This window comes from Gracilinanus agilis, chromosome 3 (assembly GCF_016433145.1).
Source record: "Gracilinanus agilis isolate LMUSP501 chromosome 3, AgileGrace, whole genome shotgun sequence".
Lineage (NCBI taxonomy): Eukaryota > Metazoa > Chordata > Mammalia > Didelphimorphia > Didelphidae > Gracilinanus > Gracilinanus agilis.
In genome coordinates, this window is record NC_058132.1 from 259,816,472 (window position 1) to 259,839,721 (window position 23,250).

A 23,250-nucleotide genomic window follows, 5' to 3' on the forward strand; every position below is an offset into this window, starting at 1 on the left:
GGGCCCTAATCGAAGATCCCTCACCCCAAGGAAGGCTGGCCTGGCTTCCGGGGAGGAGGAGAAGTTTTTGCTTATCCAAGCCTGAACTGGTGACTACAAGCAAGGTACGCCCACCTGCCCGAGAGGGTGGCTTCTGCCTCAGGTACAAGAATTAGGAGAAGCCCTGGGGTCCTCTAGGAACTCCAGTTCTAACTCCTAGAGTTCCCTCCTCCCTTTTCTCTCTTAGGCCACGTGCTGGAGGAAGGCTCTGCGGCAGCCGCCCGGGAGGAGCTGCAGCACCCACTCCGCCCACTCCCCGCCTTTCCCTGGTCCTGGCCGCCCACCTTGCCGCTCCGCCCCTCCGTCCGCCTCCGCCTCCGCCTCCGCCTCCCCAGGCAGCCCAGCCTCAAGCCTGCACCGCCCTCCCGGCCCCGCGAGGCTCCTGGTGAGCCCAGCCACCGCACCTGCCAAGCCCAGGGATAGCCCAGCCGGGGCCACCCCGGCTCCCTTTCTCTCTCTGTCTCTTTCCTCTCTGCAGGGTCTCCTATGACGCCCGAGCCTAGCCCCTCCACCTGCTAAGCATGACCACTTCCCTGCAAGATGGGCAAAGCACCCGGGGGAGAGCGGCTGCCCGGGGCTTGGGGCTGGCCCAGGTGTGCGGCGCTGCCCAGGGGAGGGGCGACGCCAGCGCCCTGGCAGCGCGCCCCCCGGGGCTGCCCTATAGCACACGGGAAGGCGCCCATTTCTGTTCTGCAGACAGGTAGGTGGCTTCGGGGAGGGGGAGCTGGGCAGCGACCTGGGGTGTGAGCTGACCAGGTATGAGAAGGACGGTCCTGATGGGGAAACCTGGGCTAGAACTCTGGCCAAGTTTGGGAAAAGTATCACAAGACAAACCCCCTTCTAGCTCTCTTGGGATCGGTAGGACATTGCGATCTCACTGTGCCTTCTCATAAATAGCTTTGCCCATTCATTGAGAGCTGCTTCTCTTTCTCGCTCCTGACACCCGCCTCTTCCCATTAGTGTAACCAGAAGGCAGTGAAGACTCCAGGTTGATTTTTTTTTTTTCCTTTCGAGGCCCTGTATTTTCTTAATAAACACTCTTGGTTTCTTTAAACTGTAGCATAAAGAAACCTCGCCTCCCACACAGACATTACCGGTACCTAGCCAGAAAAAGCAATGCTCTAGATGGATATTTGATCAGTCTTACTGCCAGCAGGGATAGGATGGAGTTGTTGAAAATATTCTCCAAATCTTTACACCATTCAGCATCAAGTTCATTTGTAGCTGGCTGTGTCCAAAGTAGAGCATTTCTTAGGTGAGAAAAGGCTGCAAATCTATAAAGCCTACAGATTAAAGCTATTATTGACCTCCATCAACTCAGATGGCACAGGTAGAGCTTATTTATTTATTTTTAGGTACATAGCAGTCTAAACTCTTGCAAAGTTACATTTCTTTTCAGTATTACCGCAGTGTACATTTATACTTGCAAGATCCACTAACTTAACTGCTTTCAAAGACTCAGTACTAGTTGCTGTTTTGTAGCTTAAGCATTTGAGAAGTCAACAGACTGTGTGTGGGCAACGTTTTGAATGAAATTTGAAGTGAGATGAACCACAGCTATAATTAATAAATATAACTTTCAAAATGTGATTAGTAAAGTATAATAGAACAGGTTTTTCCAAATGCAGTTAAAAAGATTCCCTTGATTTCATTGAAGTTTTAAAAGAATTTTTTTTTGTTTGTTTGCTTAGAGCAGTTTCCATAATAACTGCTTCTACAATTTTGGTCTATGTATTTTTACCTCAGAAAAGTTACCCAAAACTGCTGTTTACCCACATGCCTGATGGTTTGTGGAGGGTCAAGAAGTGTAAAGGATATTACAAAAGGTTTAAGTTTATTAACATATTAAAAAAAATTTAATCCTGAGAAAGTACAACAGAAAGCCTTTCAGTGTACTTTATATAATATTAGGTCTGTCACAGTAATGTTTGGCCTTAACAGTTTTAGATTCTGACAGCAATTATATTTTACATTCTGTTTTATGTAAATTATATCCTATGTTCTGTTGGTTGCAGGAGAAAAAAGAAAGATCTCAATGTTCTAGAAATGCCATCTATTCCAAATCCTTTCCCTGAGCTTTGTTGTTCTCCATTTGCATCTGTGTTTTCAGCAAGCTTATTTCCCAAAGCAAATTCAAGGAAAAAACAGGTATGAGTTTTTAGTTCCATTGTTAAAACTCTGAGCATTTATAAAATCTCTTAACATCTTAAAAGGCATTCAGTCTTCTGATTTAGTTTTTTGTGTCTGTTGATTATTTAGCATCAGTCGTGAAAATGAGGCAGGCTTTCCTTAACTTCATGGCTAAAAGTCCCAATACAATATGTGAAAAATCAATATATATTTTTACAAATTGTAACATACAATATAATATTTAAAACCAGGACTATATATATGTATTTACTTTGTATAAATTAATAGCATAATTTCCCCTTTCTCTCTTTCTAACAAGTATTTATTAAATAAAAAAAAAAAGCCAAAATGCAATGGTGCCTGCCACCAGAAGTTTATATTCTGTTTGACCAAGAGGAGGGGAACATTTGCTTATAAGTACTTACACAAGTAAACAAATGTAAAGTTTCATGCCAAGTAATGCAAATAATTTCAAGAGAAAGAAACTGCTAATACCTGGAAGGGGTGATTTTTTTTTAAAGCAAAATCCTTATGTAGGAAGTGGCACCTGACTTATTCCTTTCTTCAAGGTAGAGATGAATAAGGATAAAGAAGACTTGATCCTCCATCACCTCTGTCAGACTTCTTTAATTTTTGAGATCTTCCCTTTTCCCCACTCACTTTATCCCTGTTCTTCAGTAATTCAGTTACAAAGTTAATTGGGTTCCAAATCTTTTCCATTTCTTCTCTTCAGCATTTTGAACTCTTGTGAAAGGTTGCTTAGAATGAAAGCCTGGAAGCTTCTGACTGTAGAGGGGAATAGTGGACAAAGATTTGAAAGGTGATATTTAAGCATTTAGGATTTTTTTTTCCTTTTCCTGGCACATAAATTAATAAATGCGTGGTGACTTTCAAGATTTAGCTTTGGGCTTATACATATGTATTGTGGGGGAATAAGGATTAATCAGCTTTACATTTCATTGTACTGATGACTATCCACAGGCTTTGAGGATCAACAGGTTTCTGTCTTCAGTCCAAAGAAGTAGGGGAGAAGTAAAAATGGCAAAAAGAGGCTAGAGATGTAGTTGGGGAGGCAAATTTGGACTTGATATCTGGAAAAACTTCCTAACAATTAGAAATCTCTGGCTCCATGCAATTGATTATTTTGGTTTATCCTCATCTATATTTTCTATGGTCCTCAGGCCAATTCTCTCATTCGAGATAACTACTCTTTTTATTCAAAAGTGCAGTGGGCTTCCTTGATAGATGATGGGTTCCTCTCTCCTTGGAGGTCTTCAAACAAAGGTTGGATGACTAATGTTTGGGCATGTTATGGTGGCAAGCCCTTTTGAGTATGGGTTGAACTTGAAGGCTGCTGAGGTCCTTTCTAACACTGAAATTTTATAATCCCAGTAGCAATAGAAGGGTGACTACTAACTAGTTTCCTTTCCCACTGGTAAGCATCTAGCCACTTTATTTCACTTTTCCTTCCAAAGTCATGTCATCAGCTCAGTGCTACATGCAAACAGAAAAACAGTAATCTTTTCAGGGTGATAAGGTAATTTTTTTCAGGGAATCCTTCCTTCTTAAGGTTCCTATGTATATTTGCATGCATGAGCATGTTTATGCTGAGCAATCGGTTCTTCTCTGTCTCTCTAGAGACTCTAGTCCTTCTAGACAATCTCCTCTAGAGATTGTTCTTGGTGTTCCTAACTGTAGGATATGCTCTCTTGTTTGTTCTGAGTCCCAGCCCTATGACATGCAGAATGACACTTTCCCTTTTCATGACCCTATCCCGCCTCCCTATTCCCCAGTCCATGAAAAGTGCATTTGAGTTTCTTTAGGAGATGAGCCTGTGCTTCTGTGATTGAATTGTTAGACTGTGTCAAACTCAAAAAAGAAACAGTCCCATTATACTGTCCAGGCCAAATATTGACTTAGAAAATCACATAACATTATCTGTATTCCACTTTATTTTAATTTACTTTGTTAAATATTTTCCAAATACATTTTAATCTGGTTAAGGCTTCACGTGACCATGTGTTTGATACCTCATTCTGTACCATCTGGTGCTGTAGTATACGGTGCTCCCTCACCTTCCTAGTGCTGTCACTGTTACATCCTCAAATATCCTCTTCTCCAATCCTGAGATCTTCATCCAGAAAGGGATTTCTGGTTGGCTCTGTGTATATGTAGAATCTGACTTACTATTTCATTGATATAGTGAGCTCTTAGATGAGGAAATTCTCTTTCTTGGTACAAATGTAGTGACAGATACTATGACTCATTGAATTATTGAGAACACTTACAGATTAAGAGACTTATCCAGGATCACACAATTAATATCTGTGAGAGGTGAAATTTGAACCAATGTATTCTTCCACCTTTGAAGCCAACTCGTTCTTTACTATGCTATACTGCCTCCTCTGTAGTCTATAGGTAGAAAATGCTTAAATAAGTTATGATTCTATAATAATTCATTCACACTAACAAAGTAGGAGTAGAGAACAGGAAGGCATAGGTAGCAATATTCCAAGGAATAATGTGTTTTGATTGAAATGAGGAGAAGAGATTCTTGAGCTTTTACTATCCCTGAATGGCTTGTGCATTTCTTAGATAAAGGAAATCATTATCTTAAGGTGAGAGGGGACAGAGATAGAGGTGAGGATGAATATTATGGAACTTGTGGTCTTTTCTGGATTGTCCTCTATGAATATAAGAGGAAAGAATGAAATTGAATTGGAACTATGTGTCTTTAAATGGAGGATAGTAATATGGGACAAGAAAATGTACAAAAAAAGAATACTTTGTGGTTAGGGATGTGATTAAGAATTAAGAAAAATGGATCCTAAAGAGATAGGTGGCCATGGGGAAATGACTGGCTTTTGGTGTGCTAGATATTTTTGAAAAGAATAGGAGAGAGGTCAGTGAATACTAGATCAGATTGTGTTCTAGTCTGAATATTGCTCATGTAGGGTTTTTTATGCACTGGAATAATACGGGGAATAAATTAAGGTCTGTAACTCATGGTGGGATAGGTATGCCATGCTGTCTTCTGCAAATAGGTGTTTTCAATGGAGTATGCCTCTAAGCCGCAGTGTCTGAAGGGAAAATGGTGGAGGTGAAATAGTAAGCAGTTACTGATATTTTTTGCATCTGGGTGTTATGTCTAGTCTGAGGAGCATTAATATCTAAGATAATTATGGAAGTGCTTTGAGAAGAGAGAACCATCATTTTGTGTACTTTTGTTTCCCAAAGCATAGTGGAAAGAGCAAGGATTTTAAGACTGAGAAAACCTAGGTATTTGTTTAACCTTTGCAACTGAGGAATGTAATTGAATTTTCTGGGTCTTCATTTGTAAAAATGAAGGAGAAAGGGGTTGGACTGGATGACTTTTAAAGTTTGCTACAACTCTGAGAGATAGTTCCTAGGGATAGTAATAGGGCTGGGAAAGGTTGGGTTTTAAGTACAGGCCATTATCCCTAGAGATACAGACTTATTTGGGGAAAGGTTAAAATGCCTTCTTAAATGGGGGACTAAATTTGTAAGAGTGAAGTATGTTTTTATTGCCTTGATATTTGTTTCTTGCTTTGGTACTCTTCCTTGGCTCCATGGACAGGGTTTCCACAGATGTCCTTATTAGCCAAGGATCAAGGAGGATTCTCTTGGTCTGGTTTAGTTTTCATTTGTCACACAGCCTCTCACAGGAAGAGAAGATTATATGTATATCTCTTATATATTCTGCAAAAATCCTATCCTGATGCTTAGGTGGGTGTTGACCATCTTGAAATCTATGTTTTTGGAGCTCAGCCTCTCCCAGGTATTACCCAATTGAAAAGAATTTAGCCTTAAAAGTGCTTGTCATTAAGGAATCAGTATAGTGTAGTCAGGACATTATCAATTGGCTACCACATGATGAATTTTTTCAGCCAACAAATTCGTGGAGCCCATCTAGTAAGGGATGTCAGAGAGAGTACTCATGTGTATGAAATAATAGTATTATTGTCTTATAGCACTGAAGTGTTCATGTGTACAAATATGTCTTCTTTTCAACTAGAATTCCTTTGATTTAGTGGTATCCTTAGATTTTCTTGGCCAGGTTATTTGACCTTGTTAAATATATGTTGTAAGAAACTCAAGATGACAGGTTCTCTCTTATTTATATTATAGTTGAAACATGGGAAAGCAAATGTATGATTCTCTTCTCCTTGTCTTCTCATTTTCTATTTAATCACTTATCTTTTTTTTTTGAGGAGGTAAATTCAATTCATTTCAATAAATATTCATTTGGGGCTTTATATATCTAAGACACTGTGGGTGTTTAGCTCTCTCAAATAAACAAATTCTTCCAAATACCAAATTTTGAAGGATTCAACAGAGGATTTAACAGAAAGAGTTAAGAATTTGTTTGACCATTAAAAAACACAGTTTAATTCATTTTATAGACCATAAATTTTTTTTACAGTTTGAGATGCCTGCATAATGAATGAGTAGCAAAGCGTATTGAAGCCACAAATAGGACGTGCTTTATCTTTCATAACAAATGAAATTCCCAAGTATAAAACAATACTGGTCTTTCTTCTTTTGCATTAAAAAAAAGAGTAACTGAATTCTTTTCTATCTTTCTCTTTTTTATTATGCAACTAGAGATATATTTTCTCAGGCAAGTCTATTCATGCTCTTCCACATCCCTTATTTGAAGATAGCCTTCATTTTTTTAGTAGATGTTTGCACAAAGTCTTGTATAGCATTGTGTATTATAAATTGACTAATATAACTGACTTATAAGATAATTTTATGTATCCTTTATCTTCATTTTTTCTGACCTTCATTTCACAATGACTTCTAATAATTTTATTCCCTAGTGGGTAGAGAATAGAAATGTAAATAAAACTCACCACAATTCTGCTAGGTATGCAACCTGGAACTGAATGCAGTTCTGACCCTTGGTTTGGCTTTTTTCTGGCACATGGAGTCATGTTGTGCTAGTTCTAGTCAACATGGTAATTCTCAAAAATTTCCTACAACTTTTGTGACCCTCGTATAGTTTAAGAAAAAAAAAGGTTATATTCTGAACTTGGTAAAAGAACTTGGTAATTCATTGTTCTCTAGGCTTTTTTGATTGCATACCCCATTAGTAAAATATTTCAACATATGTATAGTTATTTATCAATTACATATGTATTATTCTACTGATATACTTTATGAAACACAAAAGAAAGTTTAAAAGGATGAAATAAGGACAAAAAGTATTAAGATTCTATTTTATGCATAGTACAAAAAACTTTTTGGTTTTGAGAACAATTTAATTATATTTTTAAAATTCCACGCATGTCCTAAGGATAGGGCGAACTTATAAATAATAATTATAATAATTGCTAGTAATTCTTCAGTTTATTTGATCAATGTAGATAGCCAAGCAGGAAAATTTCTTCTCTTTCTTTTTAAAACTTCCTTCTTCTCCTCATCTTTCTCCTCCTTTTTCTTCTCTTCCTCCTCCTCATTTTTCTCTTTTTTCTTCTTTCCTTTTCCTTTTCCTCCTCCTCCCTCTCCTCTTCTCTACTCTTTCCTTTTCCTCCTTTTTAAAAAATACTTAAAAAATACATAAGCGATTATGATGTGATCTGTGGTTAGGGGACAGTATGTGAAAGAGGCTGGAATTTTTCAAATGGCCCTTGTGCAGCTGCTGTTATGAGTATCCAGAGTGTGGTAAGGTTATAAATCCCTGAGAGGGTTAATCCTTTGTGTAGAGGTGGAAAGATTTGTAGCTTGCCCAGTTGTGTAGTGGTGATGGGGAAAGTTGGAGAATATTTACACTGACTCCATGATTGGCAGTCATAGGGCTATGAGAGGCTACCTATCTTACCATCCTATCTGGTGGACCATATATCACTTGGGATAATGGTATGGACTACAAGGTGACTGGGGCCCTGACTTTGGAGACCATCACTTTGTTTATATAGGGTTAGAGCTTCATGCAATATTGCCTGACTTTTCTAAATTATTCCTATAAAATATTTTGTATTGAAAAGATGCCAATATTGTTATTTCAGAATAGGAAATACTCAACTTAAACACTGGTTCTATTCTGTTCATTTTTTTAGTATGTATATTGTTTGGTACTTGAACACATTCCCCTTACAGTGTTATAAATACTGGTTAGATTTCTAGGCGATTCTACACAAAAACCTATTTAAAATACAGTGCCGTAAATTTTCTTTTTTTTTAGTTATGTGTAGAAATAATTTTTATTTAGACTATATCTTTTCATTTTGAATATTTTTCCATAGTTACATATTTCATATTCTTTCCCTCTCCCCCAAGACCTAATTCCATATTATTGATAGTTGGACTAGTGTAGAAAAAATTTTTAACAATTATTATCTGACATTTTGCTCTCCATATTCTTTCCCTTTCTCCTTCTCCCTTCCCCTTCCTAAGATGGGAATTAGTCTGACATAGGTTATATTAGTGCTGTCATGCCATGCAATACATATTTCTATATTCCCCATGATGTGAAAGAAGACAGCTTCAAGAAAAAAACTCATGAAGGAAATAAGGTGAAATATGGCATGCTTTGATCTGAATTTAGACTCCAACATTTCCTTCTGTGGCTGTGGAAAGCATTTTTCATCATAAATCTCTTGGGGCTAACTCCACCTAGCATTGTTAATAATAATCTAGTCCTTTGCAATTTATCATTATACAATATTTCTGTTACTGTATACAGTGTTGTTCTGTTTCCATTTGCTTCAGTATGTATAACTTCACATAAATCTTTCCAAGTTTTTCTGAACTCATTCTGTTCATTAAATCTTATTTCACTGTAGTATTCCATTACAACCATATACCCCAACTTGTTCAGCTTTTCCCTAATTGAGGAATATTCTCTCATTTTCCAATTTTTTGCTACCATAAACAGCTGCTATAAATATTTTTATACAAATATGAGCCTTTCCTTTGAACTCTTTGTGATATAGATTCTAGTAGTAGCTGGGTCAAGGGGTATGCATAGTTTTATGGCTCTTTGGGTATGGTTCTAGATTGCTCTCCAGAATGGTTATATCAGTTCACCAATTTTCCCACATCCCCAACAACATTTATCACTTTCCTTTGTGGTCATATTAGTCAAGCTGATAGATGTCAGGTAGTATTTCATAGTTGTTTAAATTTACATTTCTCTAATTGATAGCAATTTGGACTATTTTTTCAAATGAGTATAGATAGCTTTAATTTCAGTTTCTTCATCTAAGAACTGCCTGTTTGTATCCTTTGACCATTAATCAATTGGGGAATGATTTCTAGTCTTATAAATTTGAATCTATTCTTTCTATATATTTAAGAAATGAGGCCTTTGTCAGAGACACTTATTCTAAAATTTTTCCCAGTTTTTGTTTCTCTTCTAATCTTGATTGTCTTTATTTGTACAAAATTTTGAAAATTTAATGTAATCAAAATTATACATTTCACTTCTCATAATCTTTTCTATATTTTATTTGTTCATAAATTCTTCTCTTATCCATAAGTCTGACAGATACACTGTTCTGTGTTACTCTAATTTGTTTAAGGTATCACCTTTTATTTCTAGATCAAGTATCTATATTTATCTTGGTATATGTTGTAAGATATCCTAGTTTCTACCACAATATTTTCCAGTTTTCCTAGCAGTTTTTGTCATATAGTGAGTCCTACCCCACCAAAACTTGGATCTTTGGGTTTATTGAATACTAATTTATCATGGTCATTTAATTTATGTTGATTACCTCACCCAATGATGGGCAAACTTTTTAAAGAGGGGGCCAAAAGAGTTTCTAAGGCAACTCTTTTGAAGTTTCATTGAATTGTATCCTACTCATTGTATCCGTCAGATTAGGAATAGTGTTGCTTGGCTGGATGGGGGCTGCATCTGGCCCACAGGCAGTAATTTGTCCATCACTGACCTAACCTATTCCATTATTCACGACTCTCTTTTAAACTCTTACCATCTGTCAGAATCTTTTTTTCCAATTATATATAAAAAATTTTAACATTTGTTTTTAAAAATTTTGTGTTCCAAATTTTCTCTTCCTTCCTCCTCTCCTTCCTTAATGAGAAGATACACAGATTGATATATATCATGTTGTAAAAGAAAATACAAACAAAAAACCCCAAGAAAATATAGAATTTTTTTAAAAGTATTTTTTAATCTGTCTTCAGAAGCCATCAGTTCTTTCTCAGGAGGCAGATAGCATTTTTCTTAACGAATTCCTTTAGAGTTGACTTAGAATACCTACTAATTTACAGTTGATCATCATACAATGCTGCTCTTATTGTGTACAATGTTCTCCTGGTTCTGCTTACTTCATTTTATATCAGTTCATATAAATCTTAACAGTTTTTCTTTTTATCACCACTCTCCCTCCTCCTAGTTACCCCCCACCCCTCACCATTGTCTTATTCCCCTTCTACTTCTCTGTAGGGTAAGATATAGTTCTACACCCCAATGAGTATAGTTGTTATTCCTTCTCTGAGCCAGTTATGGTGAGAGTAAAGTTTAAGCATTGCCTGTCACCACCCTTATCCTCCCCTCCACTGTAATAATTTTTAATAACTCTTTACGTTATATAATTTACAACAGTTCATCTCTCCCTTCTCTTTTCTCTCATTGCAATCCTCTTTTTCACTCCTTGATTTTTTGCATATATTATCATAATCAGCTTACTTCCTTACCTTCTAAGAATATTCCTTCTATCTGCTCTACTACAAAGAATAATGTTTAGGAATTACAGATATCCTCTTTACATGTAGGAATAGATGAAGTTTGACTTTATTGAGCTCCTTAAATTTTCTCTTATTTACCATTTTAGGATTCTCTTGGGTCTCATGTTTAGACTTGTAAGATTTAAATTAATATCCAATAACTTCAATTATTATATTTTATAAAGTTTATTAATAATCACTTGAAGCAGAAAGAAAATAAACTAAAAGAAATAGAAGTTCAAACATAATTATCTAACAAAAAGTAAACCCATGTGTGTAGATTCTCCTGGCTGGCATAAAGCCTGCTTTCCCAGCTGCGATCAGGGGAAAAGAGAAAGAGGGCTACACAAAACTTATATCCTCCTTAGGTTAGCCTGTAATGTGAGAAGGAACATGGGAAGCTGGGATTTAGAGTCCTGGGGAGAAAAATCTAAAATTATACAGACTTCAAATTTTTTGTTTAGGTCTGATTTTTTTCTCAGGAGTGCTTGGAAATCTCCTATCTTATTGAATGACCATTTTCCCCCTGAAAGAATATACTGTTTTGCTGGATAGATGACTCTAGGTTGTAAACTTAGATCTTTTGCCTTTCTGAATATCATATTCCATGTTTTCTGATCTTTAATGTGGAAGTTGCTAAGTCCTGTGTGATCCTCATTGTAGCTCCATAGTATTTGAATTGTTTCTTTCTGGCTGGCTGCTTACAGTATTTTCTCCTCGACTTGAGTACTCTTGAATTTAGTTATTATATTCCTAGAAGTTGTCATTTGAGGATTTCTTTCTGGAGGCGATCTGTGGATTATTTCAATTTCTATTTTGTTTTCTTATTCAAGAATATCTGAGAATATCTGGGCAGTTTTCTTTGATAATTTCTTCTATTATGATGTCCAAGATTTTTTTTTTTTGATCATGGCTTTCAGGTAGTCCAATAATTCTTAAATTGCCTCTCCTGGATCTATTTTCCAGGTCAGTTATTTTTCAATGAGATATTTCATATTTTCTTCTGTTTTTTCCTTTTCTTTTGCTATTGTTTTATTCCTTCTTGATGTTTCATGAAATCATTAGCTTCTAGTTGCCTAATTCTAATTTTTAAGAAATGATTTTCCTCTGTCATCTTTTGAGCCTCCTTTTTTATTTGGTCCATTTCTTCTTGCATTGCTATCATTTCTCTTCCCCATTTTTTCTTTGCCTCTCTTAACTGCTTTTTGAAATCCTTTTTGAGCTCTTCCAGAATCTGTGTCCAGTTCATATTTCTTTGGACTTTGCATGCATTAGCCTTGCTTTCACTGTCCCCTTCTGTGTCTGTGTCTTACTCTTTGTCTTCATAAAAATTCTCTATAGTTAAGTGCTTTTTTTCATTTTCTGCTCATTTTCCCAACCTTTTTATGATTAGGCTCTATTTTCTGGGAAATTAGGGTACTCTCTCTTAAGTTTCAGTCCTTCCTTGATGATACCCTTAGCTTTTCTCCAGTTTTTTTTCGAAAAGCATCCTGTTCATCCTTTCTTATAACACAATATTATTCTCTCATAATCATATGCCACAACTTGTTCAGCCATTCTCCATTTGATGAGAATCCCATCAGTTTCGATTACCTTGCCACCACAAAAAGAACCTTCATGAATATTTTATTACATATAAGTTCTTTTCCTTAAAAAAAACTCTTTGAGATATAGACCTAGTTGTGCTATAGTGGAGTCAAAGGGTATATGCAGTTTTATAATCTTTTGGACATAGTTCCAAACTGTCCTCCAGGATAGTTAGTATAGTTTACAACCCTACCAATAGTGTGTTAGTGTCCTAATTTCCTATATCCCTTCCAATATTTATCATTTTCCTTTTTCTGTATCTTAATCAATCTGATTGGTATGACGGGGTACTTCTGAGCTGTTTTAATGTGCACTTCTCCAAAACATTATTAATTTAGGGCATTTTTATATGATTTTAGATAGCTTTGATTTCTTCATCTGAAAATTAACTGTTCATACTCTTTGACTATAAGTTGGGAATAATGACTTGCATTCTTAGAAATTTGAATTGCACAATTTGAGGAATAAGGCCTATATCAGAACAATGGCTATAAAAAAACCTTTCTTAGTTTGTTTGCTTTCCTTCTAATCTTGGATGAATTGGTTTTGTTTGTGCAAAAACATTTTACTTTAAGGCAATAAAAATTATCTGTTTTATGTCCCTTAATGCTATCTCTTTTTAAAACATAAATTCTTCCCTTATCTATAGATTTTTCAGGTAAACTATCCCATGCTTCTCTGATTTGCTTATGCTATCACCCTCTATGTTTATATAATGTGTCCATTTTGACCTTATCTTGATATGCTGTATAAGATATCAGTCTATGCCTAGTTTCTGCCAACCTGTTTTCCAGTTTTCTTAGCAGTTTTTGTAAAGTAATGAGTTCTTGTCCCCCAAATTTGGATCTTTGAGTTTATAAAACACTAGATTATCATGGTCATTACTAATGTGTATTATAAATCTAATCTATTCCACTGATTCACTACTTGATTCCCTTGATTTTTGTGATCATTTGTTTTTCCAGATGATTTGGTTATTTTTTTTACTATAAAATAATTTTTTGGTAGTTTGGTATGTACTAAATAAATGTTAATATAGGTAAAATTATAACTTTTATTATATTGGCTTAGGCTACCCATGAGCAGTTAATATTTGTTTAGATATGATTTTATTTGTGTGAAAAGCATTTTGCAATTTTGTTTATAAAGGTCCTAGGCTTGGCAGGTAGACTCTCAAGTATTTTACAGTTATTTCATTTTATTTATTTATTTAAAACCCCTTACCTTCTGCCTTTACTTTTTCCCCCTATTGAGTCCCTTGATATATATTTTTTTAACCCTTACCTTTTGCCTTGGAAGGATTAACAAAATATCAAAAGAGTGGTAAGGGCTAGGCAATGGGGATTTAAGTAGCTTGCCCTGGATCACACAATTAGGTAGTGTCTGAGGCCACATTTGAATCCAGGACCTCCTGTCTCTAAACCTGACTCTCAGTCCACTGAGCTACCCAGCTGCTCCCTTACAGTGTTATTTTTATTAGTATTTCTCTTTCTTTCTCTTTTTGCTGACTGTTGGTAATACATTGATATGTTGATGCTTTGTGTGGATTTATTTTATATGCTGCAACTTTGCTAAAGTTGTTAATTATTTCAAATGGTTTTTTAATTGATTCTCTAGGATTCCCTAATTATATCTTCTACAAGAAGTGATGATGTAGTTTCTTAACTGCATATTCTAATTTCTTCAGGTTTTTTTCCTTGTCATTGATATAGCTGGCATTTCTAGTGCAATATTGAATAATAGTGTTGATAATAGGCATCCTTGCTTCACTTCTCATCTAATTGGGAATGCTCTAGCTCAGTGATGGGCAAACTTTTTAAAGAGGGGGCCAAAGGAAAGGAAATGCTCATCTGTCATTCTTTTTCTAAGGCAACTCTTTTGAAGTTTCATTGTATTGTCTCCTACTCATTGTATTCGTCAGATTAGGAATAAAGTAGCAGGGCAGGATAGAACATTTCAGAACCCCAATCTGGCCCACGGGCTGTAGTTTGCCCATCACTGCTCTAGCTTATCCCATTTTAAATAATGATTGCTGATAGTTTTAGACAAATGTTAGTTATCATTTTAAGAAAGATCTATTTATTCCTATGCTTTCTAGGGCTTTTAATAGGGATGAGTGTTCTATTTTGTAAAAAGGTTTTTTTTTTCTATTGGGATAATCAGATGATTTTTGTTGTTTTTAATCTTGATGTTTAATTATTAATTCCTGATAGTTTTCCTAACATTGAACCAGTCTTGCATTCCTAGTGTTATAGTATATATGATTTTTGTGAAATATTACTATAATCTTTATTCTAGTATTTTATTTAAATTGAGGTATTTGGGGTTTTGGGGAGGACTAACATCTCTGTGTGGGGACTTGCTGAGCCCTTTTTAGGCTGCTCATCCACCTTTGGTGTCTGCCTTTCACCCAAGTCTCACCTCTGACTCCAAGAAGCTTTGGCATGTATAGCAGGCACTGCAGATGGGCTATACCAGGTTGAGAGTAACCTACAGGCCTCAAACCCATCTATGAGTTAGAGAGGTACCCTGCCCCAATGTGAAGACTTTCCTCAGCCTAATAGACTGCTGAGAACAGTTTGTTCCATTGGCCAAGAAGGCAGATAAAGTAGGTACTGTGTAGTGCTCAGAACTTGATCAGACACCAAAAATCCCAAGGCAAACCAATATTCCATTGCATCTTGGGCTGTTGCCAGTTGTCCTAACTTTTGTCTTGCCCCCAGACTGGTGACTCTAGAAGAGAGAACAACGAGGCTGACAGTTTTGTGTAACTTTGCCTCATTTAAATCCAATTCATAAGCAAGTTAAGACATTTCCTTGTGATGTCATTTGTCCTCTTCTTAATAACACATGAACAATATTAAAAAGGTTTTTTTTGCATCAATATTCTCCAATCATTTAGCATTTAGCATTTAGCATTTAGAGAAAAAGCATTTCTCTAATCAATAATAATTTAGAGCATTTTTTCATAGTTTTATATATATGTGTGTATGTATATATATATATATGTATATATATATATGTGTGTGTGTGTTGTGTGTTGTGTGTGTGTGTGTGCGTGTGCGTGATTTCTTCATCCAAAAACTGTCTGCTCAGATCTTTGACTATTTATCAATTCAGGAATGGCTTATATTCTTATATATTTAACAAAATTCTCTGTATATTTTAAATATGTGACTTCTATCTGAGAAAATGTCTATACAATTTTTTCCCAACTTAACTGCTTTTCTTCTAAACATGGATGCCTTAGTTTTATTTGTAATAAAAAAACTTTTCAGTTTAATGTATTCAAAATAATCCTTTTTACATTTCACAATGTTTTCTATCTGGTTTATTCATAAATTCTTATCTGTAAATATTATAGGTAACATGTTCCTTGTTCTAATTTGTTTTTAATATATCCATTTATACATAGATCATGTATCTAGTTTGATCTTATCTAGGTAAATTGTGTAAGATATTTGTCTAAATCTAGTTACTGCCAAACTGCTTTTCAGTTTTCCCAATAATTTTTACCATATAGTAAATCTGTATTCCAGAACTTGGATTTTTACCTTTATCTTTTGAAATTGTCTCTCTCCATTGTTTTTTTGAAATTTCATATACAACCATAATATGAATAGTAGGTAGATAAATTAATTTTTCTTATGAGTTCAGTGACTCCTAAATGATTTCTGCTTGATCTGTTTTCTAGGTTAGTTGTTTTTGATATTAGAAATCTTTTATTTATTTACCTATTTGTTTTGTCAGCTAGGTACCAAAGTGGCTAGATTGCTGGATCTGAAATTATTAAGAAACATCTTAAATTCAAATCTAGCCTCAAATACTACTATCTTTGTTATCCTGGATAAATCACTTAACCCTCTTTGCTTCAGTTTCTTCATCTATGAAAGGAGTTGGAAAAAAAATGACAAATTATTTCAGTGTATTTGCCAAGAAAATCCCAAGTTTGGTCATGAAGAATCAGACTTACAATTACTGAACAATAAAAAAATCTATTATTTTCTACTATTTTGGTGTTTTTATATTTCTTGTCCTTTTTTTGCTTGCTATCTCATGGAGTCATTTATTTCCACATCATCAATTCCAATTTTTAGGGAATCTATTACTTTGTAATATTTATCATTTTTTTTCATCTAAACTCTTTATTCTCCTTCCATTTCTTTACTTCAGAGCTTTTATGTATTTTTTTTTTTGCTTGTTTCTTTTAGATATTTATGTAGTTCATGTGAAAAATCCACTTTTCTATTTATTTATGTAGTTGTTAAAAGTTGGTCTCACCTTCTGGAAAATCTTTATATTTACAGTAATTTTAAACATACTGCTTAGTGCCTTTTTTTTGTTTTACTCATTTCTCTAGCTGTATTTCCTGAATGGGGGTTTTGTTCCAGGGTCAGGCTCCTATTTCTCCTGTACTTTTAGGTGAGATGATCAACCGTTTTTGGGCTTGCCTTAGAATTCTTCGAGTCTCTTGCTGACCTTTATCTCTTGAGGTTAGATCCCTCTGGATTTTTGAGGTTCAGAATTTTTTATCTTCATCCACCTCTGTGATATCTTAAGATGGAATTCTAGAGACTTTATAGCCTTTGGATGCCTGGGCTGTCCTGGTCTGAGTGTTTCCTTGTACCACTGATCCCTGCTTCTTTCTATGATTCTCTCTCTCTCTTTTTTTTTTTCTGGTGCATGTGGGTCATCTGTCCTGCCTGAGGTTTTCTTGGCAGTCCTGTTTGCTCTTGGACTCAGTCTTTCAGGCTATACAAATCTTTGATCCATATCTAATTTTTTCTGGGAGGTAACAAGCTACTTGCCTGAGGTGATGCTGGTTTTTCCCTTGGTCCTCTTTGTTATTGTCCAGTCTTCTGGATTTTTTCCCAATAGTTTTGGAGTAGTGATGGAAGAAATCATTTGATGTACTTTCTTGTAAAATGTCTTGATCATGATTTGGTCTGGAGCCAATTTTTTTTTCTGGAATAGTAATATGTTAGCTGAGAAGTTTGCTTCCATATGGGCAGCCATCTTGGCTAGAATTCTCAGCAGTTTAAAAGTTGATGACACTTTTTTTCTTGAATTTACTTCATGATTTATGAATATTATGTAGACATAATGTTTTTAAAATGATTAGTTATGAACATTTTTGGCTTAATGTTGGAAAGATGTAGGGATGGGAGGAAGAAATGGGAAAAAAGTTTTTTATTTTTTATTTTTATTTATTTAATTTCATTGTTAATTATTTTTCCATGGTTATATCATTCATGTTCTCTCCCTCTCCTCTTCTCTTCCCCTTCCTGTAGCTGACAAGCAATTCCACTGGGTTATACTTGTTTTATCACTCAGTACCTATTTCCATATTCATTTTTTAAAATAAAGTAATCTTTTAAAATCAAAACCTCAAATCATATACCCATATAAACAAGTGATAGATTGCATGTTTTTCTTCTTTTTTTTCTACTCCAGTTTTTTCTCTCAATGTGGATAGCATTCTTTCTCATAAGTCCCTTGGAATTGTCCTGTATTGCATTGCTACTAGTTGCAAAGTTGATTACATTTGATTGTCCCACAGTGTTTTAGTTACCGTATACAATATTCTCCTGGTTCTGCTCATTTCACTCTGCAACAGTTAATGGAGGTCTTTTCAGTTCATATAGAAATCCATCAATTCATCATTCTTTATAGCACAATAGTATTCAATCACTATTAGACACCACAGTTTGTTCAGCTATTCCCCAGACGAGGAATAATTCTTCATTTTCCAATTTTTTGCCACCACAAAGTATGGCTATAAATATTTTTATAAAAATATTTAAAAAATCTCTTTGGGGTACAAACCTAATAGTGGTATTGCTGGATCAAAAAGTATGCATTCTTTTAAAATCCTTTGGGCATAATTCCAAATTGCCTTCCACAATGGTTAGATCAATTCACAACTCCACCAGCAATGTATTCGTGTCCCAATTTTGCCACATCCCCTCCAACATTTATTATTTTCCTTTACTATCATATTGGCCAATCTGCTAGGTTTGAGGTGGTACCTCAGAGTTATTTTGATTTGCATTTCTCTAATGAGGAGGGATTTAGAACACTTTTTCATGTAATTATTAATAGTTTTGATTTCTTCATCTGAAAACTGCCTTTTCATATCCCTTGACCATTTTTCATTTGGAGAATGGCTTGATTTCTTATTCATTTGACTTTCCTCCTTATATATTTGGGAAATTAGACCTTTGTTGGAGAATTTTGTTATAATTTTTCCCCCAGTTTGTTGCTTCCCTTCCAATTTTGGTTGCATTGGTTTTGTTTGTACAAACCCTTTTTTTGTTTTTAATATAATTAACATTATTCATTTCACATCTAATGTTCTTTGTTTCTTGCTTGGTCTTAAATTCTTCCCTTTCCTATAGATCTGACAGGTATGCAATTATGTGTTCCCCCAATTTATTTATAATTCCCTAAAGAGAGAAGTTTTGGAGTTGAGTAAGTGTTGGAGAAGAGAAGAGACTAAGAAATACACTTCATAATTATGCTTGTATTTAAGGGAATGACTAAGGCAGAGTCAACTGAGTTTATGAGACAATTTCAAGGGAGGTAATGAGAGATGTTGAATTAGTTCCCTATGATGACCACCAGGTGGCATTATTCTTCCATGACAGCTTGGATGTCATCAGGCCTGACAGATTTGGAGTTGGAAGTGATTTCAATGGTTGCTTCTGGTGGTTCAGCGCCTTCATTTTAGAGATGGAGAAACTGAGGCACAGAGATAATAAAAGCTAATATTGGTAGGAAGTACTAAAGTAAGTATTGACGTTCAAGTCTTTGGACTTCACAGTTTCACACAAATGTTCCTTTACTAAGGAGATTTGGAAGTAGCATTGGTGAGTTCTTTGTGTTTTATTATAAATAGGATAGGGATAGAGATTGAACCTGTGTTTTCATTGATGAAAGGAACTCTTGGATGATGAAATACCCTTTTCAATGCAGGTTAGCTCTTTCTCTGCAACTTAATCTTAGAATGTTGCCTAGAGAACTAAAAGGTTAAATAATTTGCCCAGTGTCACATATTCAGTATCAAATATGGGCTTAAGCTCATTTTTTCTTGTCTCTGAGGCTTGGTCTTTATCCACTATGCCATGCTGGCTTTCTTCAATATAATTAAAAGCTTTTGATAATTTAAAATACCTCAGTGGGTCTGTGATTTAATGAATGAAGATATATTCTCCAATAATGCAGATTGAAGCTCATCTTTGTCTTCCTGTAATTTACCAAGTTTTCTTGACATATCAAGGAGCTGGGAAAGTTGTCCATTGGTCTTCCTTCCTTCCTTCCTTCCTTCCTTCCTTCCTTCCTTCCTTCCTTCCTTCCTTCCTTCCTTCCTTTCTTCCTTCCTGTCTTTCTTCCTCCATTTTTTCTTTCCTTGAACCACCTATCATTTATTCCAGAAAGAAACTAATAGCTCAGGATTAAAAAAACAACACAATAACAATAAAAATTCCTTTAGCCAGAAGAGAAAAGCCTAACCATGAGTGAGTTAGGGGATGAGAAAACCTCTTTATGCTACGATTTCTAAAATGAGATCTAAGCTTTTACCGAACTATAGGCTGCACTGAGAAAGATTGGAACCAGAATCAAGGACATGATAGACATAGGGCAGGGTTCTGGATCTAAAGCTGAAAGGGACCTCAGAGATCAGCTAACTCAACCTCTCATTTTATAGATGAAGAAGCAGAGGCTCGGGGAGATTAAATGACTTAGGATCATAGATTTAGAGCTAGAAGAATTTTACAGATAAGAAGAATGAGCCCTGGGCAAATGACTTGTCCAAGGTCACACATGCAGGCTCATTGAACATGAGCTAGGGGATCTCAGAAGCCATCTAACCCAACCCCATCATTTTATAAATGAGGAAACTGAGGCCCAGAGAAGATACAAGTCCCAAAGTGGACCCACTCTCTTCTGCTCTCATCAGGCCACATCAGAAGTGTTGGGTTCATTGTCCATTTCAGGAAGGATGCTGTGAAATTGCAGAGTATCCAAGGAGGGGCAGTCAGGATGAAGGACTTTAAAACCATGACCTTTGAGGACCAGCTGAAGGGACTGGGGATGTTTAACTTGGAGAAAGGCAGACTCAAGGGATCATGGGAGCTAGCATAAAATACTGATGGTTTGCAAGGGGAAAAGAGACCAAGCTGGTGGGCACTTAGCACAGCGCCTGCTACATAGCGGGTGCTCCCTAAATGCTTCCTCTCCAGATGACTAGAGATGCCCAAAGGTGGAAGGGGCTCAGGGACAAGAGGCCTTTACTGTTCTTGGAAGTCTTCAAGCCAAAGCTGGCTATTGACCATTTTGCAAGGGATGCTGAGGCTTCTGTTTAGAGACAAGCTTAACCAGATGGACACTGTGGCCAATGGAAAAATCACAGACTTTTAAGACATAGGATCTGGGTTCAAATCTGAGCAGGGTCATTAATGTCATTGGCCCTCTCTTGGCGTCAGTTTCCTCATCTGAAAATGAGGAGGTTCAACCAGATGACCTCTGAGGGCCATTTCAGCTCTGAACCTATGAGTTCCTGAACTCCTTTCATTAAGAACCGGCAGTGTGCTTGACACTGGGACAGAAATGCAGACCCAGATCAAAATGAAAAGGCTTTTTATCCACACATCAAAAGACCCAGGAGCCAACTGTCTAAAGTCACTCCAGCAAAGAGAAGCTGGAGGGTCTGGGTGACTGGACAGGCGCAGAGCTGAAGCTTGACCAGTCTTCTTTCATCAAAAGTTCTGCTCCCAGCTCAGCCCCGGGCTTGTGACCCAGAGGAATGGTAAATGAGCTCGGCTTCTCCTTTCATCCCCATAGGTCCAAGAACTTCAAATACGTGTCCCTGTGACCTTCTACATCACTGATGCCCCTCCAGCCTCCCAGGACATGGATGTTGAGGAAGGGGCTTCTGTTTAGAGACAGGCTTAACCAGATGGACGCTGGCCAGTGCAGACATCACTGACTTTTAAAACAGAGGATCTCGGTCCCTCAGGCTCCAGGGATTGGCTGGGCCAGATGACCTATGAGACCCCTTCCATCACCAAGTTTCTGAAGTGGGAGGGAGGGAGGCTATTTTTCTTAAAAAAATTTTTTTGGTCAATCTATTTCAATGTAACCAACTTCTACTGGAATATTATATGCTTCACACCATGCATCTAAAAGTCAGCGAGATAACAAAACAGAAAAGACCTCACTATGCAATAGCTATTTTGAGTGATACATCTATTAATATCACCTTTCTTTCTAGATCTATTGTCTCTTGCTCTCCCCAGTGAGCCATCCACTGTAACAAAAAAGAAAAACAAAGAAACAAATATCAATTCTACAAAATGAACAAATACCTCCACCTAGTTCAGTGGCTCCCCAAGTCTGCAAAGGAGGATAGGAGACATATTCCCATCTCTTCTTTGAAATCAAGCTTGACAAGTTTGTGCAATGTTCTCTGACCATCAACTCCTACTTCTGCAAAGGAGAAATGCATCTAAGAGGAGCTGATTTCTGAGCCTTGTGTCAGGAAGAGCTGAGTTCAAATCCAGCTCTAGGAAAAAAAACACACCTAGCTGTATAACTCTGGGCAACTGTCTTAATTGTTTGCCTCAGTTTCCACCTATGTAAAAGGGTATAATAATAGTGCCTTCCTCTCAGGCTTATTGTGAGGATAAAATAATATATTATTTGTAAAAGACTTTGCATATCTTTAAATGCAATATGTGTTATTATCATCATCATTATTGATCTCATGATCACTTCTTTGGTGCTCATATTCAGCAAGTTTGTAGGATATTCCACACCTCTAAAAAGGGAAGAAGGTACATTTTATCATCTTCTCTTAGCTTAGAATGGTACTTAATAAACGCTCTTATTATACATGAAGTAGGTACCTAATAACTTTTTTTTAACTCTTACCTCCATCTTCAAATCAATACTGTGTATTGGTTCTAAGGCAGAAGAGCTGTAAGAGCTAGGCAATGGAGGATAAGTGACTTGCCCAGGGTCATCCTAGGAAGCTAGGAAGTGTCTGAGGCCAGATTTGAACCCAGGACCCCCCATTTCCAAGTCTGGTTCTCTATCCACTGAGTCACCTCCTCCTAATAAATACTTGATGAAGGAAAGGGTAGAGTCAAAACAGTCCATACTTTTTCCTCACTTTACTGCAAAGGGAATGAATTTTAGAAAATAGAAAGTAAATACAAAAACTATTTCCCACAGAGAAAGTACATAGAATGTGAAAGGGAAGGGATTCTGAAGCCCTCCAAGGATGACTACCTCCTGAGAATCAATTCTTCTGTTTGGTTCCACTTTATTAAAAAACTGTTTCCTAGTTTCTCCCTTTATTTAGAGGTGCCCTCTTGTTTTAATGAAAAGGAGATCTAGTCTGCTTGCTCTTCTCCATTTGTTCTCAATCAAAAGATTTCCTGTAGTCACATGAGAATAAATTTGTTTTCCTCTTCAACCGAGATATACAATAATATCCCTTCACCTTGGTGGAAGAAATGGGCTTTTCTCAAGAGCAAAATGCAAACCCATGACATAATTTCCTCCAAGTTTTCTCTGCACCTTAAGGCCGGATCTGCCCAAGTTTCCATCCCATTGGACTTTAAATGAGCCTTTTTTTGGGTGAGAATCAGGGCCAAAAATATGTAGTGTAGTATTGGGAGAGAGAGAGGAGAGAAGAGGAGAGGAGAGGGGAGGGGAGAGCAGAGCAGAGGTGAGGAGAGGGAGGGAGAGGGAGAGGGAGAGAAGAGAAGA

The 23,250-nt window shown here is 36.4% G+C and overlaps 1 protein-coding gene across 1 annotated transcript in view; it reads left to right on the forward strand.

The window, feature by feature from the left end:
• The first annotated feature begins 560 nt into the window (after window positions 1-560).
• The window catches only part of GRB14 (growth factor receptor bound protein 14), a 155,466-nt gene continuing 132,776 nt past the window's right edge, over window positions 561-23,250 (forward strand). The window contains exons 1-2 of the mRNA XM_044666557.1: window positions 561-739; window positions 2,055-2,187. Coding sequence (XP_044522492.1) covers window positions 561-739; window positions 2,055-2,187 — 312 coding nt within the window. The remainder of the gene's footprint in view (window positions 740-2,054; window positions 2,188-23,250) is intronic.